The sequence below is a fragment of the Liolophura sinensis genome, chromosome 6 (genome assembly GCF_032854445.1).
Source record: "Liolophura sinensis isolate JHLJ2023 chromosome 6, CUHK_Ljap_v2, whole genome shotgun sequence".
Taxonomy (NCBI): domain Eukaryota; kingdom Metazoa; phylum Mollusca; class Polyplacophora; order Chitonida; family Chitonidae; genus Liolophura; species Liolophura sinensis.
In genome coordinates, this window is record NC_088300.1 from 43,412,033 (window position 1) to 43,430,581 (window position 18,549).

Below are 18,549 nucleotides of genomic sequence, written 5' to 3' on the forward strand. Positions count from 1 at the left end.
TCGTCTGGCTGCCGGCTGCATGCGCCTACGGGCCACGGAGAGGAGCTGTAGGGAAAGGGAGGTGTTGAGAGCTGTAGGTCAGCCTCGTATTAATGATACATGGCCTTGTTATTGCAGCATCGTTCAACACCTCGTGCCGTCACCCCGCCTTCTCCTCCCCACACTTCGCCAATCCACCCAGCACTTATCGCAGACTAATATTTCATACCCAACTGCTTTTTTTCACGTGTGTTTACGTCTGAAACCAAGTACAGAGTCTCACCATACTGTTAAACTGCCATAAATGAATCCATTCTGAGTTTGACCCCAAATTGCAAAAATCAACACGAGCATAAGTAAAAGTTTCAATACAAGAATAGCCGCTCATTATGTCTGTAAACAGCTGAGGACAGTTTTGTGCAAACACACTGAATCCTTGGGCTTAACTATTTGAAGTGTATATCTTATATCGGTGGACTATCATACGAGCTTATTAAGAATTTACATTTCATCTATTTCCAAATTGTCGTTAAACCTCGGTCATTTATTCTCAGATTTGTACTTGTACAAAATAATACCCCAAACTAGCTTCTACCAAACGAGTGTTTTTATTCATTTTCTACTTGGTGCTCATCCTGAGTGCCATCAATCAGAATACTTGGATTAAGGGTCAGAGCAGATTGGACACCAATCTTACACGTGAAAAGAAGCTAAAGACAGTGAAAGCATTTTCACTAACACTTATATCTAACGTCGTTTCCTGACCTTAACAAATCATTAGACTCGTCATCAAGTCAAATAACTGGTGTCTGGAAATCGCTACGAAAAAACACCTCGCTAATCACAGGTACCCTCTCGTTGTGTACTTTATAATATTACAATATCTTATCCTAATGTGAATACAACCATGCCTGACGCTAGTAAGCCATTGTATCGGACATTTGGCGTTGACCTACTTGTGCACAGCTTGTAAATAAAGAATTGTCTGACAACAAGACTGTCAATGTGAAGAAGACAGTTTCTGTTTTTTTCTCTCTCTGTATCGTGTGTATATAGACGCCTGTTGTCATGGATTATCGTAGTTTATGACTTTTTCTGCAGAAATTTCTGCAGACTTGTGCTGAATTGTGTGTAGGGTATGCCACTCATCAGTGGAAGTGTGGAAGTGCCTCACTACTGTCAATGTCAGCAGAATACCACTAGTAAACCATAAAGGAGTAGTAAATAAAGCTGGTAACATTCAAGAGAGGAGTAGTCAACATTTCAAAATATCACTCGTAAACCATAAAGGAGTAGTAAATAAAGCTGAGAACATTCAGGAGAGAAGTAGTCAACATTTCAAAATATCACTCGTAAACCATGAAGGAGTAGTAAATAAAGCTGAGAACATTCAAGAGAGAAGTAGTCAACATTTCAAAATATCACTCGTAAACCATAAAGGAGTAGTAAATAAAGCTGAGAACATTCAAGAGAGAAGTAGTCAACATTTCAAAATATCACTCGTAAACCATAAAGGAGTAGTAAATAAAGCTGAGAACATTCAAGAGAGAAGTAGTCAACATTTCAAAATATCACTCGTAAACCATAAAGGAGTAGTAAATAAAGCTGGTAACATTCAAGAGAGGAGTAGTCAACATTTCAAAATATCACCCGTAAACCATAAAGGAGTAGTAAATAGTAAATAAAGCTGATAACATGTAAGAGGCAAGCAGTTAACATTTCAGTTTTGGAGTATACACGGAAGATAGTCGATAATCTTGGCATTATACCCAATACAATTTTCCAACTCATAGTCCGTAAAAAAAATACTTAGGTCGAATACATACGTAGGTATGTCGGTCGCTCTTTTATTGCAAGTGATCATAAATGCATCAAATTGATTTCACAAGCACAAACGCTGATGCGGTCCCTTCTGGCGTCCTGAGCAAAATGTCTCCCGTTACTGGGGGTAACTCTTGGACGTTTTGTGTTGTTGAATTTCACTTCCGCCACTGACAGCTTGTGATTGACTATGTTTGTGTGACTTGATGCTAAATCCTTGAAGGGTAAAGTTATCTCACTGGTGCCATTTTCAGCAAAATGCCTCCGAGTGCTTCTATGTTATGCTTTACGGGAAATCCCCAGCTTTTGTGTGTGATGTCAAAACAGTCTTTGTCAACATGTCCTGTGTCCTTATCGCTAAAACAATGACCTACATTTTGTACTTAATGCAACAGGTGTAATGTAAAAACTCAGCGTCAAGTTCTACTTTCTTATACCACTGGTATACCATGAATCGGATTTCCAAGTCGATAATCAAAAAAAAAAAAAAAAACAACAATTTCCAAAACATGATATCCAAATTCAAATTTCAAACTCATGGATAATTCCAAGGATAAATACATATATACATATAACATTCGTGCTTTGACCGCTATACTGTTTATAAAAACTATAATAAACATGGATGCGATCACCCCTTTGAATACGCGTAGCTTAAGCGTCATTAGATATCACTACAAGAGATAAGATTTGTTTCACTTTTAAAATGTATTTATTTGGGCTAAATCAAAGTGCCACAAGCTTGTAATTTGAAGTCAGCTTGTCATTATCTCCAAAACATGTTAAAGTAGTCTCGATGAACTTAAAGATATGGAAATACTTCAATGCATGACCTTATATGTGTACTACTTGCCCGATGGCAGGAACGATAAGAAAATATATGCGGAACTAGTTGAAGTAGCATATTGTCAGAAAAGTCCATTTTCATTATTTCAAGCCAAACACTTAAGTTCATGCATATACCCACGCTTTTATATCACACTGCTTACTAACTTGATCGTGCGTGGAAAGGCTGTGGGTTTCCCCCCAGGCACTGCCCGGTTTTCTCCCACAATAATGCTGGCCGCCGTCATATAAGTGAAATATTCTTGAGTACGGCGTAAAACAACAATCAAATAAATAAATAAATAATAACGGCGGTTGCGCTAAACATAACAGACTGTCATCGTTATCCAATCAGACACGTACCTGCTTAAGTTGGCAAAGGACTTATGCAAATACAAATTTCCAGATGTGCCTGTCAAAAGCAGCGTGAAGTAATTGCGCCTAAACACCGCATGTAAAAAGCAGCGTGAAGTAATGGCGCATAAACACCGCATGTAAAAAGCAGCGTGAAGTTATTGCGCCTAAACACCGCATGTAAAAAGCAGCGTGAAGTAATGGCGCCTAAACACCGCATGTAAAAAGCAGCGTGAAGTAATGGCGCCTAAACACCGCATGTAAAAAGCAGCGTGAAGTAATGGCGCCTAAACACCGCATGTAATTTATTTATTTATTTATTTATTCATTTTTTCATTTATTTATTTATTTATTTGATTGGTGTTTTACGCCCTACTCAAGAATATTTCACTTATACGGCGGCGGCCAGCATTATGGTGGGAGAAACCGGGCAGAGCCCGGGGAAAACCCACAACCATCCGATGGTTGTTGCCAGACCTTCCCACGTACCGCCGGAGAGGACACCGCATGTAAAAAGGAGTACGAAACACCTTGCGGATCGATTCGAGGAGGCGATCAAACGCACAAAGAGTACTTTAACGTCACGTTTATGACGTGTCTACCTGTTTCTGCCTCTTTTGCCGACACTGTTTTAGAAAGTGGAAATTGTTTAAATAATCAGATTTTAATTGTTTTATGATCCGTGAATGCGGACAATCTATGCATGTTGTTGCTTCGTCACTGCTTCCCATCATTATAGAAAAATGCAATTTGATTGGATATTCATTAGCTATCGAGTGTGGTGGATTGGATGTTTCTGCTGTTGGATCATGGTGGTAAACGTAGCTAAATGCAAAGAGTTTCTGTTCATAGAATGAATATGGGAAAGTCAGAAACTAACTCCAATAGCACGTTGTCCAGAAAGTCAAGTCTTTGCTACAATGGCACACTGTCAGGAAAGTCAGGAAGTTACTTCAATAGGACAATGTCAGAAAAGTCAGACACTTTTGGTGCAGTAACATATTGTCAGGAAAGTCAGGAACTTATTATTCTATCCAGATCTGTTAAAATTCATGGGTACTTACCTTGTAATCGTATCACGTTGTGAAATTGTGCAATACTTCAAAATATTTATTTTAGGCATTTTTATTGTTTGGCCTTAGAGATGGGCTAGAACAGAAAATGGTGCTAGAACAGATGGTCATTAAATGGTGTTTTAAATCTGAATCATTCTCATTCATACAGATAAGTTTCTATTCCCAGCTCCTAATTATTGTCAGTGATAAAAGAAGTCTGAGAAGGTGAGCAAAGGTTAATCAAGCTCACTTCCACTGATGTCCGGCTCTCAGCCAATAACCTTACCGTAAGCTGTAATGATCCGGTCAAATTCCAGCCCCTGCATTCACTGAAAGGCGTTTAGCAAATCATCATTGTTTGGGACGCCCCGATATGTGAATAGATTGGCGAAGCCATAATCATTCATTCATTCATTGTTGGAGCAACCTGCAAACGGTCGTGTTTTTTCCTCGCATTCTCCCCGCCCCCCCACCCCCCCCCCCCATCATAAAGCTGGTCACGTCGTATAAGTGAAATGTTTTTGAGTACAGCGGACAACATTAATCAAATCAAATCAATCTTTGTTGGAGATCAAATCCCGGTCGGGTCATACTGAAGACTTTAAAAATGGTACTAGTTGTTGCCTCGCTTGATGCTCAACACTGAGGGGTCAGGGCCAGGAAACAGGGCTGGTTGGCCTGGTCTCAGTTTCATGTGACTGGATAGTGTCTGGTGTCTTCGGCATGATACTTCAGTGTTCAGGTGGCGGCTGAACACTTTGGCGGCATGGACTGTTCATGTAGGCCTACACACACTTAATGTCTCCTCGTCGACATATGATTGAAAAATACATACATGCGCCATGCCTTGAACTATCTGACTCATAACAATCGTGAAACTGGAGTAATGATTCGCTTGGCAGAACTAAGACTTTTAAAGCGTCATGGGTAGACGCCCATTGTTGGTTCGCTGATATTGCCGGCCATCTTCTTCACACCCAGGGCTTCACATTTATCGCACCAGTTGAAGCTATGGCTTTCTCCGTCTCAAATGCATATATGCAATACATCAACATACTCTGAGACCAATTACGTTCGGCTCTTAGGCCGGTCTGGAAAGTGTAAGCATCCTTGTATGCACTACAGTTTTTTTAGGCGAGTCACCGATTAAAAAAACAACTCGTTTTTCTTCAAACAACGGCTCGTTAAAGTTATAATCCAGATGTTGTTTCGCCTACTTGGTACGTTATTTGTCCGGAAACGCGATACGTCTGTGAAGAGCGGGCTGGTTAGATCAGCTGTTCTTAACCATATACCCGTATAAACTGGAGTGGCTGGGTGCTCCATAATATAGCGTTGAAGGGGGCGTCTTTAACGTCATATGGCTTTAATACTGACTGTCTGTTAAACTATTGCCTTCTGGTCTAATTCACAGTGTAGCTCCCTAAGTATGCAGTAATATCCTATGATAAGTATAAACATAGATAGTGTGTTTATGGTATAGTACAGTAGTTAAACATAATATAATATAATAAGTATGTGATAGATAAACACGATAAAATATATATTTGAAAGCCATAGATATGCTTTTCCGAAATACTTTCTGGAATTAATACCAATGGTCTGTGGGTTACCATTTTAGAAAACAGTTTACCGCTGACGCGTCCTAACAGAAGATTTTTCTTGATTCCACCTGTGAACCTGTACGTCGAATTATTCTCGAGCATGTAAACTAGTAAAGTAGAAATAGTGATATTTAAGTAAATAAAAATAACTGAAAATTACATGAAACTGTTTAAATGTGACCAGTTACCTAACCAATATTTTCTTTTGTCAGGTTTACTTTATGGATTGAAACAAGTTTATATTTAGTTATTTGATTTTGTTTGGCGATTTACATTGTACTCAAAAATGTTTCATTTATAATACGACGGCCAGCATTTTAGTGGGAGGAAACCCGGCTTGGGGAAACCAGCTATCAAACTCGGATTTCTGGCAGACCTTTACCACGTACGGAGAGGAGAGGGAGCCAGTATGATCTGGAATTGAGCTCACTGCGATCAACTTGGTGAGAGGCTCCGGAGTCATTATGGCACGCTAACCCCAAAGAAGTTTACAGCAAAGATTATATAAAGTTTTTTTTTTAATATATTATAATATATTATCTACCAATACGTAAGGCCACAATGCGGCATGTCCTCACAATACAGCCGAGATTGTGCTTCTGACCCTTGTGTAATGGGAAACTCATTCATTATAATTTTTACCCACAATTATGAAACCTGTCTAATATAAGACAAATTCTAAATGACGAGATACTTCAATTTGATTTCATAAAGATTAGACGGAAATTAGAAAGAAATAACAAGTAAGCTAGATCAGATATGAACAAACAAAGGATTGGTGAAGAGTGTAGATGCAGTAATTACATCAACAAATAAGAGATAAGGAAAACAAGTGACACCGGCAGATGATAACACAAAATTCCGTAGAAGGGCGGCTTGTTTGAAAACGTTTATACCTCTGTCAGGGCGCTGAGTAATTAATGACCCCAACATCACCAAGTGCTTAGCCACCGGACGTGCATCCATCCAATTTTCCCTCGGCTGTCATTAATTAACAGTGTCAGCCGCTTGCTTATACCGTTACATCGTAATTTCATCTCTGTTAGACTTTACACGCATGCCTGAGTGTAAAGTTTACATACGACAAGATCATGATTATCAACTGACAGATTTGATGACATTGTTGTACAAATACCGGTTGATGAATATTAATGAACAGGCCTGAACAGAATTTAGCGCTATTCGACCTCCTGATAAAGATTAGTACAAAAAACTTTATTAACTCATTAATGAGGATGAGCACATAACTTCAATGTAACACTAAAAGCTCCAAGCCTGGAAAGTAACGATTTCTTATGACGAATAATTTCCATAGAGGTCTCCCAGACCTTGCAAAATAGTGGCTATTCACTCCATATACCAAAATGTGTAACAAACAACATGCTGTACTTTAGTATAGAGCAGTTAAGAACATGATCGCTCTTGGGTAAGATAAATAATAAACCAAAAAAACCTGAAGGAAGCTATAAGCCATAATAAGGTGATTGCATAACGATGTCATTCTGCTTGCACTACGCAGTTTAAACGCTCTGAAGTTGATCACAAGTTGGTGGCTTCACTGGTGTTATAACGGTACATAGATTTCTCAAACTGCAAAGTGAGTGCGCAGCAGAAATGGGGAGTATAAAGCTTCCATGCAGCGCTCTCATGGGAAGACCGTGGGTGCAACTTCATGTCATCTTATTGTACGGATATAACGAAAACGGAGGTTACAATTAGTGGAGAATTTCGCCCACCGCCATTTCGAATCACGTGACTAGATTACAAGGATGGATAACAAAATCAAGATCATTTTATTTTTTCACAACAACTGTTATTGCTACATTCTGTTTGTTGTGAAAAGAATAAATAGCGTTAATATTCCTGTCAAAAACACTTTTTGTCAGCATAGTGTAATCTCCAAGGTGTAATCTAGACGTTTGCGAGTATTTAGTTTTCAAGATAATGCCGAGCTTAGCCGGTGGATTTGAAAATAACGGTTGGCCAAGCCCAGATGCTGTTGATGTACCAGTATATTGGTGTTAATTTTTAACGCAATGCTCTTGATGATTCAGGAACAACAATCTACTGATATAAAGTCCGATTATTTCATGATGAAAGGAAAAATGTTGCTGTGGAGTACAGCTTTGACTAGCTATCGACAACATAAAAGCGTATCACCCTACGAGTGTGAGCGTACATCAGTATCCTGAAAGCTAAGCTGGGAAGAATGGGATGGATATCAGTTCCAGATTTCCTGCACTTTATTACACATGCTTAAAGACAATTGATTTAAAACATTTATAATACTTATTTTCCACGCTTCTTTAGACTTTTCGTCACTGAAAAATGCCTTGCGCGATTTGCAGAATACTTATATCATACGCTGTAACTTGTTAACATAGCTGCTTAACTGTCTAATATGCCTATCAAAATATCCGCATGCCACTTTTACCTCAAATTCACAGTGTATTGTGTAAATAAAGAATGACATCATCGTGACAACTGTTACAGGGTTATACGCAGCAGTAATGAAATAAAAATGGGTTATACACAGAAAGCATTATTTAAAGACAAAACAGATCAGTTGCATAATAGGGTCATTGTCTGCGCACTAAGCACTGTAGGATGTGAAGAATGATTATAGCATGGGTGTTTTATGCAGAACGCTGAATGTCATACTCTGCCATCCATCAAACAACTCTTCTTTTTAAGACGACATTTTTAACGTATCCTTGTTACCTTGTTATTTCCAACACTCGTTACTCATACTTTCTTGTTTTGTTTGTTGCCGAATCTAAATGAACAAGATAATCACTTGTCATATGTCAAAATGAATGACGGTTTACGGTTTTAATATACTTCAAATCGCACAATGCATGGCGTTTTTAGTCTGTGACGTTGAATGCATCCGTCCGAGGAAGAACAACCGTTGAATTAACAGTTGTAAGCTTTAATCGTACATGAAAAAGACCCAGTCCAGCATACGTGTTCACCCATATGCTCAAATGTATGCTAGATTACCCGATATAAAAGTACCAGCCTCTATATAGATGACATTGCACATGTAAACTACTTTGTACAATACCAAAGCAGACAACTTACACGTCACACAATACACTGTAGCTGAAACCGACACACAGTACCAAAATATGAGCAGAAGAACCTTATTTATTCACGAGCTCAAAAGGTATACAGAAACACCTGATACAATACCATTCCGAAACATGCTGTACACTGAAACACTGTATATACTATACCAGTCCTACGCTCAGTGTACACAGCAACCTCTCACACTATACCAGTCAAAACTCAAACCGTACACACAAACATATACTATATCACAAGCTCCCAACAGCATTTTTACACAAAAACACCATAATACTACATCAGTCCCGAGAGCAAACTGCTACATGTATAACAATCCCATGCTCACACGTTAAACAGAAACACCCCGTACTGTACCAGTCCCAAGCTTACACCGTACACAGAAACACCTCGTACTGTACCAGTCCCGAGCTCACACCTTACACAGAAATATCTCATGTTATTTCAGTCCTAAGCTCACACCGTACACAGAAACACATCATACTATACCAGTCCCAAAATTACACCCTACACAGGAACACCTCATACTATACCAGACCCAAGCTTACACCGTACACAGAAACACCTCACATTATACCGGTTTCAAGCTCAAACGGTACAGAGAAACACCTCACGGTGTTCCAGTCCCAAGAACAAACAGTATACAGAAACACCGCATACTATTCCAGTCGCAAGCTCAAATCGAATCTCCGCATAATATTCCACTCTTAATGACAATTCAGGGACATTTAAAGGAGAAGAAAACTTTTTTAAAAAAAATGACACTATAGGCTGAAAAGAGCACATTTTTTTCTATCTGGTGGTGCCTGCTGCATAATTTTGGGATTTTTCCTCGCCATACACGGCCTGAAAACAGCAAAGCTGTCATAAATCGCTGAGCCCAAGGCGTCCTCCATCTTTTACATCCTGTAATTTATGCTGGGGGTGTGTTGCCTCTCGGCCATTGATAGTCGTTAAAACTGCCGGCTTGTTCGTGTAAACTCGGAACTTACGTCCAACATTCCGGTTTCCCGATCGTCATGCGGAAAACGAACTGTACTGTTCGCTACCCTCTGGGAAGAAGAGTTCTACCGGAAATGTACGAACTGCACATCGGCGGTTCCCGACGGCAATTCTCCCCCTAACACAGAACACCTCAGGACTAGTTGTTAGGCAAAATGGAGTCGCCCACAGCGGATTTTGGCGCTGACGTCATTTATAATTTAACAACTTCAGGTGCATATTAGAATTTTTATGGCATGTACCCGCGAGGAAATGCATATTCTTTTCAATGGTATTTGTTTGATATTTAAATCTTCTCCTTTAATTATTCATTCAATCCAATTCCAAACTCAAACATTACCTGCGTAGAAACAACTAAATACCTCGTTGTATCTATCACCGACCCCCTTCAAGCCATCTTAGTATCTGGTCTCAAGTCGTACCCCGACTCGGCCAGATCACCAGGTACAATACCTGATTTCATTTATTGCCCACCTCATGAACGAATACCACCTCAAAATATCACGACCTCAGCACCTCTTTGATCTTGTGCCGGATAAATTGGAAATGTATCTTCGTTTCTTAATATTGGCACAGATGATACATCCGGCAAGGGTACTCTAACAGATAAAGGATGGAAGCAATTATTTACGTTAAGGTCTATGGTATTCTCTTCTAACCAGATTCATTCAGAAATGATTTGTCTGAGGCACAGACCTACGCTGGGACTTCCGGTGTATCCAAGGAGCGGGCTGTTGTCTGTGGCAGCCTGGCCCAGCGCCATGGACCAGCCCTCTGTACTCCTCCAGCTGATCGCCAGAATTAATGACAGACGGGAAAACCAACAAACGCCGCTTTCTCTAAGTAAACAAAGGGATCAGCCGCACAATATGTTGTCCATATGAAAGCTGGAAACACTCAGCTAGGACATGGAAATAATAACAGCCAAAGGCTTCTCCTAGCGCAGCAACTCATTTACTCGCATCGCTTATTATCAGATTTCATTTTCTATTCCGTCTTATCTTTCGTGCCGAGCGAAGTCTTGTTATTGGTCCTTCTTAATTTCTGGCCTGATCTCAGCTGGGCTCTGCTGGTACATATCAAAGATACCACCCTTCCATTCAGTGATCACGTGACAAACGCTAGTCTTATCCCACGGGAACAGCGCTTCCTTTTGGAAATTTCATTACGACATTGGGTTTAGCAGAGCGTTTCAGTCAAACTGTGTATTTAATTGACAACATGTCAAAAGTTGAATGTTGGTTTGGGGCTAACGCCTTATTACGAACATTAAGTTAAATTTAATCCGTGGACAAGGAAGATCGCCTTACATGACTCAAGAATTAAACTGCGTGTACATGTGGCTACGGTGCAAAGCATAAGATGATATCCTGCTACTAAAGCACGGTTCTCGGTCTACCCGACCACTCCTTCGCAGCACTGGTCGGTCTGCTCACCTGTGGGTGTGGAGCTGTTAAGTCAATCTGACATAAAACACCTATGTTAACCTCCCCTCAAATCTTACTAGCCAACCCCCAAACGTTAACATCTGCAAAGACTTGGGCAGGTTTCTCTACTGTCAAGCCACATAAGCAGATTGCTGATGTACGGCCAGGTTTAGGAACGCTCATTTCACGTTAACTAAGCGTATCTCCTATCTGATACCGACCGCCTGCCATAACCCGTCTTTACTGCCCGTAAACCTTAACAGCCCGATGTCTTCCGTCAGCACTCCGATGATGCGGGGATGCAGACACAACGCCATCATTTAACGGCATAAGCCTCGGACAAATTATCACATGTACATAAATAACGATCATACAAATAATGCGAGAACACTGGTAACTGGTATTGCGAAAAAACTGGCATTAACGATTGGTAAGCAGAGTAAATTGTTTACAGTGTGCTAACTTTAGGCGAGAAGTAGATCGATAAGCAATCTGGGCGTGTAAATTCTAATGGGCCATTAACGCTCTTCACAGTGTCGAATACCCTGGACTGGGATGTTATCATTGAGATTCAGCGCTATAGAGTACAAACAACCTACTAAGAGGGAAAAAAATAATTCTGTCAGGTTAACAATACTAATACTGCAAATATACTACCATAAATATGGAAAGCGCATATGTAAGATTCTCGCTTGAAACACAAATTGTTTACTTGAGACGGTTTATGAACAGGGGAGAAAACTCCTGTGAACCTCATATAGAATACATAACAATAATGATAATATTACGCAAACTTGAGATGATAGAGATGACTTACCTTCATACAGAATAATCTTGGCCATACAGAGTCCAGAACCGTTTCGGAATTGTCCCCCAACTACGCGATTGAAGCCAGCATATAAATCATAATCCACCAAACCAGACAAAGATTTCTGCCCGCTCAAAGCGAACAGAAACTTGGACTCGATCACATGTTTATTGCCATCGTCAATCCATTGAATTCGTTCGTCCGACACGTCAACAACGGTCTTGGTTCCATTCTTCACCACTCTATCCACTATCCTCAGCAGCGCTCCACCATTAATCGTGGCATCCATGTAACCAGGTAGTTTATTGCCGTAAACACGGAGTTGTCTATTATGGATATGAGCCTCGGCATTATTACTACTAGTAACATCTTCACCGTATCCGTCCCCACTGGCAGAGTCGGATACGTGAAACGTCCAAAGTTGAGGAACTTGGCCGTAATGCAGGTGGAATTTTACTCCTTTGTATTTTGAGGAGAGGTCAAGTTTGACAGCAGCCTGACAGTCACACTCGTCTGTCCGCGAGGGTTCGGGACTCTTCAGGAATGTAATGTAAGGGCTGTAACCACGGACATATCCCAAGCGTAAATCTATTTCCACCGTATTCTCTTCCAACGCCGCAACAATCAGTTGCAGGCATCCTGAAAAGTAAAACACAACTGTGGTATAATCAGTAAACATTATACAAACAAGAGGCAAGGACCAGAAACTGGTTAGGTAATTTGAAGCTTGAAGTGACGTAATCCTTGATCACTGACTCACGATCAACGTTAAACATATATTCGAGCAATTTACGGAGTTATTAATCCTTTTCTTAATATATGCCTTAATCCTGCCAAGAGAATCAGTTAAGGAGCTTGTCAATCTGCCTGTGACTGAAATAATGGTTATATATTGGTCTTGCCTGCCACATGATTGTCCTATTTTGACTGAACTTGGTTATCTGATTTGACCGAGTCCTTGATTTTCTGGTTTTGGACTCAGAGTTTGATTAGCACCCTTTGTCGGGCATAACTTGATTATCTGGTTTTGACAAAATGTTGGACAGTCTGGTTTTCGTCTAGAGGAAGGCCGAGTTATGGATTCTGCTTTTGATTGGGGAATGACTAAGTTAGAATTCAGTCACTCAGTTCAGCTTGAAAGTATGATTGAAAAAACTGTATATTTGCGCTGAATTACATGTACTAACCTTTACGTTTTAGCTGAAAGTTTGACAATGTGATTTTGACCAACTAGGTCTTGATCTCATTTAAAACCTGTTTTGTGGTTTTGTTGGAGCTTGACACTTGGTTTAAAAGAAAATGTCTCGACCTCAACGGCTACTTTAAGTGAGAATTACATCATTTTGGATTGTCACGGCCTAAGCGGTTCCAATTCACAGTTCCTCTTCGTTTTGACAGCGTTTAGTGACCAGAATTTGACAGGCAGATTGTCTAACTGGCTCTAGAGCTTTTGGCCACCAAAGTCTGGCGGGGGACTTGGTTACCAGACCCTGACTGAACGCTTGGCCACCACGTTCAAGACGGTGCTTGATCAGAACGCTTGCCCATCATGTTCTGGCTGTGCTTGGCAACCACGTTCTTACAGAACCCTTACCCATCAGTGCTTTGCCGCTTAGGCGTCATGAAGACTTTAACTGCTGTCTCTTGGTAACTGATAACTTCTTTGACACATAGAACTTGAACGTTTTTAGTGAACAAGCGTATATAGCAAGCTCACACCTTACCCGCGTGCATGGTTTCTATGTTTGTTGATGAATAGCACTTTGAGCCTCTGTTGAAGTACAAGGGCGGGACACTATGAACATTCACTCTTTCTTTGCACCACACTTTGTTTGTCTGGTGGTGCATTTCAGTCTTAACTTAACAACGCTGTCCGCATGGTGATTAAAAAGAGCTTGCCCGTGTGATGAAGACCACAAGCTTGGTCGCCTTAATATATCAGACAAAAATCGGTCAACCGATTCCTCTCATCAGCACAAAATAATATCGTTGTGTGTAAAAGAGATCAGCATAAATGTCATAAGCCAGCGTTTTCAAGATAAGAACAATCACAGCATTTACGTAAACGTTTCTTCAATACATACATATATTGTAAGGTAAAAGCAGATGTGCGTGATGGAAGATAAAAACGTCAACGTCCCCAATAAGGCGTTTATTTGCAGTTTAGTTCAAATAAAATACTGAAAGAGAATTGTGCCTTACAGATATAATACGACACCAAGGTCACTGGAATGTCATCGGAAAAGGTCATCCAAAATCTCAATGGCACCTTGTTCTGAACAATTAAACTAGGCATTTAAAGCACAACGAGGTGTACCGTAAGACACCGTGCGATATTGATTAGCTTCTTACTGATGTGGATAAAAAAAGTGGTTCTGTTGTTCTTGTCAGTTACGTCATTATACATCGGGCTTAAATCAAGATTAACTTACTTTTAAACATTCTTTAAAATTAATTCCAAAATTAAAGATTTTTAAACAATTGACCAAAATTACACAGGGAGTGACTGGAATGAAAAGGCGCTCCTACGGTGATAAACGTTGAGCTGGTAAGGTAACATCGGGATCGTGTTGAAATCGGGTTGGGCACATGGAGCGTTCTGACATTTATTTATGAATAGGTCGATGAAATGATTAGACATATTTAATGCAAGACTGTGATAGAATGAGGATGTTTTATCTATTTATGTGTTGTTGGGAGAGTAATGTTTCCCTATCATTAGGGTGACAGAGTACGGATGGGAATGTTCTTTCTACCCTTGTTCTGTGCGGTAGTATATATTCGTCCATGTTATCCCCTGGTGTTTGATGTACTATTGTGCTGTTAGAGGGATATTGTTCCCTGTGACCCCGTGGTGTTTCATGTACTACTGTGCTGTTGGAGGGATATTGTACCATATGACCATGAAGTGCAAACAAATGCTAACGATAACATACTAACGGTTATTATTGTGATTTATTTATTTATTCATTTATTTATTTATTTGATCGGTATTTTACGCGGCCAGCATCTAGGTGGAAGGAAACCGGGTACAGCCCGGGGGAAACCCACGACCATCCGCAGGTTGCTGAAAGACCATCCCACGTACGGACGGAGAAGTTGCTATATGCAGAATCGCCGTGGAAGTGACTGATAGGACCGAAAGCATTTTACCAGATGCTTTCGTTTAGGCACATGATAAGTCGGAATTAATTTCACACCAGATGTCCCTCCACTTATTAGCCTAGCCATGCAAATGAAATTTCTTTAACACGGCGTAGAGCATGACGTAAATAAGTAAATAAACACAATGTACTGCATGGTACATAAATAATAACCATGTGATAAGTAACCAATCTAAAGCTGATACAATGGTGTGCTTGATGACCTCAGTTGAAATTGAACTCCTCGTGTAACTAATGTAAGTAGGATTGCACCGGAATTTGTGATCCTGGATTCGACAGGTTTTTACTCCTGCAGACGAACTGCACAAGACGGGCAATTCTGTAATATAGCCTATCGTTTATATAGTGTCTTCAGAAAGGTATTATACAATCCTTTCTTCAGGAGGTGGCCGATACGAAAAGGGAAGCTTCTGTACCTGGCGTCCCTTTGGAGTTGTATGATATGTTGTTGCCACATTATTTTACCTGATCTGCCTCGCCAGGTTAATATTACGTTTGGTATAGATATTGTACGTATCAGGTTTCCCTGTGATGCAAGAATGCAGCTTAATTGGGAAATATATTGTTTTAGGTTGTGCTAATGATCTTCTGTGAGTACTATCTTTTCATCGCACCTCGTAAACCTATTCCCTTTTCATGTATTAGTGAAGAAGCAAATGTATCCTTTGTCACGCAACACTGGACACACACCGTCATCTTTCTTTGCCACTTTCGCGACGCAAGGTCAACCAGTGCAGCATCATTTCTGCTGCAGCAAATTTTTAATATTAACGCTTCAGTCTTATTCCGGGAATTTATTTAATGAACTGCAGGTGGACACCAATCATCACCTGGCGATTGCTGTAATACGATTATATAGTACCACGTCATCTGACTCACCCGAGTCACCTGTTGCACAGAATTCGCCCAGAAGGTCTCCTGTACATCACCACAATTCCCAAGTGCGCTTGCTCAAATAAAGTTTTCGGGTCAATTCATTTGGTCAAAACAGTATATTAATGAACATATTTTCTAAAAATAAGTAGCGTTGTAAATAAATTAGCTGCAGTCCGCAGAATCAATAATTAATGTGAGAAACATTTTTTGTTAATTTACCGCCTGTTGGTGGACAAATAAGTGATTAAAACGTCACGTCTAGATTTCCATCGTGCACCTGTGAAGCCAGAGAGCAGGCTCCAGGTGCAGGGCGAAGCGCCGTGAAGAATGCGGACTGGGAGACCGGGGCAGTCCACATCGACGTGCTGAAGGCATTGCCCCCTCTAGATTAACAGCTAAGGTTAAAGGGCATCAGTTAATTGGGCGATTGTTGTAAAACACGAGCACGTTATCAGGGATGGCCCGGCCCGTCTTCCACACAGCTACTCGCCATTTCACACTTGGTTAAAAAGGCTATGGCCTTACCCCAGCCAGGATGACATACAACAGCTTTGACGCAGTCCGCTACATGCCACAGCTGCCTCATCTCCAATTCACACGCCAACTCCAGCTGAGAATTGATAATATAAATTTTCATTTACGTTGTAAGTAATTTGAAATTAATTCAACTTTTGCCTCCAGGCAGTGTCAGGTACAAACACGTTACGAATTTCAGATCAACCTTTCTTTTTTTCAAAACCAAAATTAATCAGTTTCCTTTGAAATAAACAACTTGCGTCTAGACAGGTCGAGTATGGTGTTTGTTACGATGAAATTAACAAGTGTTTGATTATACAAAAACGCCCGTTTGACATGGGAAAAACGTGCACGTGTTGGAGAGACTGGCATAGTAAACACGCGTCTTTCCGCCTCATTGAGTCATCAACATACCACAGTGTGCTCTAATCCGGGTACTACCTCCAGGCAGGCACACCAAACCTCCAGAATCACACCGAACACATTGTTATCTTGGGAATGTCTGTTAAAATGTCTAACTGCATAGAGACACTATCTGCCTTCATCTAATCGCTGATGGACAGTTAAGGAAGTGACAGCTTTTACATGTGACATCACGCAGACAAATTAAGCTGTGAATGCTTGTTCGCCAGTATTGTATGCACAAAATGCAAACCAAATCCAGATATATATATATATATATATATATATATATATATATATATATATATATATATATATATATAATTAAGATGTATGGCGTGGAGAGAAAAATCACAGCATCGACGACATCGCGATACCTTGCAAATGGTCACACCTAACCACTGAAATACGGCCTCATGCCTCAATGTCAATGCATAAATAGCAAATTACACTACATAGTAGCAAATTACATGAAAACATTGCCTACTGATAATTTTAAACATTTCCGCGTAAGATCAACACAACTGAAAGTAAGACGCCGTTGTGTTAAATGCTCCTAGTCTGGTAGGGTATAGTCTAGGGTGTGTCACAAGCTGTATATCGAGCAGCCGGTAAACTTCCTACCCCAGAGCACTGACGGTTACCCTTTAAGTGTCCCGATCCAAGTGTCCGGGGTTACCGGTTCACACAAAACACTCTCAAGCATTCCTCTAAGTCTAAGCTCTTCTTTTATATCATGAAAACCAATCGTGGGAGCGGCGGGCCACGTTCAAGTTTCTTATCTGAGGCAGTGTGATCCCGTTCTCCGGTGGCCATGACCTCGTCGTCACAGCACCTAACAAATCCATCCGCACCATACCCAAAAACGATCGCACATAACCACGAAGAAAACGAGCTGGTATTTCCTGCCCACACATCTTTGCCATTGTTTCCCTTAACTAACAGGTGTGTGTTTCCCTTAGATTCTATCGGCAGTGTTCGCTATGTTTTCGCTGTTCTCCGAGCAGCTAGGGCCTCGGTGTCAATCTGGGCGCGTGATCTACGCCACTTGATAACGGGACCGGGCTTTCATGTCTTCTGCGATGATTACTTGCTGAAGATTTATCTTTGTTGGGCAGAAAGGAACAAACACTACAGCGGGTGCGCGACTCAAACACCTGTCACACTGGGGAAGACCATAGAGTGCTAATTGGTCTCAAATTCCCATACCTGCATTCACTGTAAAGTTTACAGTCAGAGATTTGAAATTATATTGACCTCAGCAAAATTGAATGGAACTCACCTAATATGATAAGCTTTGTCCACAGCATGGTGTCTTCGGATTTCCCCGTGGGTGGACCTGTTGGCTTATCCACTCTACCTGGTCAGCCCGTCACTGAGCATCTGAGGTGGAGCGACTGACGTAGCCTGTCAGTACAGGCGCTTGATCAATGAGCTCCCTAGCACTCTCCCAAACTAATGTTTATTTATTCGTCTGCTGATTGCCCCGTAATCTGGTCTTTAAGCGGCTGGAGAGAGTGGGGATCTGGGTAGAGGGGTGAAATACTGCCGGCCTGTGGGACTGGCTGCCGAGATTTGATCTCAAGTAGTATGTCCGCGACTCTCGACCGAGCCTTGACAATGTAACAG

At 40.8% G+C, this 18,549-nt stretch overlaps 1 protein-coding gene across 1 annotated transcript in view; it reads right to left on the bottom strand.

The window, feature by feature from the left end:
* LOC135466148 (signal peptide, CUB and EGF-like domain-containing protein 1) overlaps nt 1-18,306 on the bottom strand; it is a 53,243-nt gene extending 34,937 nt beyond the window's left edge. The window contains exons 1-2 of the mRNA XM_064743518.1: nt 18,203-18,306; nt 11,972-12,601 (exon numbers count right to left, since the gene is read on the bottom strand). Of these exons, the coding sequence (XP_064599588.1) occupies nt 11,972-12,601; nt 18,203-18,230 (658 nt within the window). The 5' untranslated portion in view covers nt 18,231-18,306. The remainder of the gene's footprint in view (nt 1-11,971; nt 12,602-18,202) is intronic.
* Nucleotides 18,307-18,549: the final 243 nt, after the last annotated feature.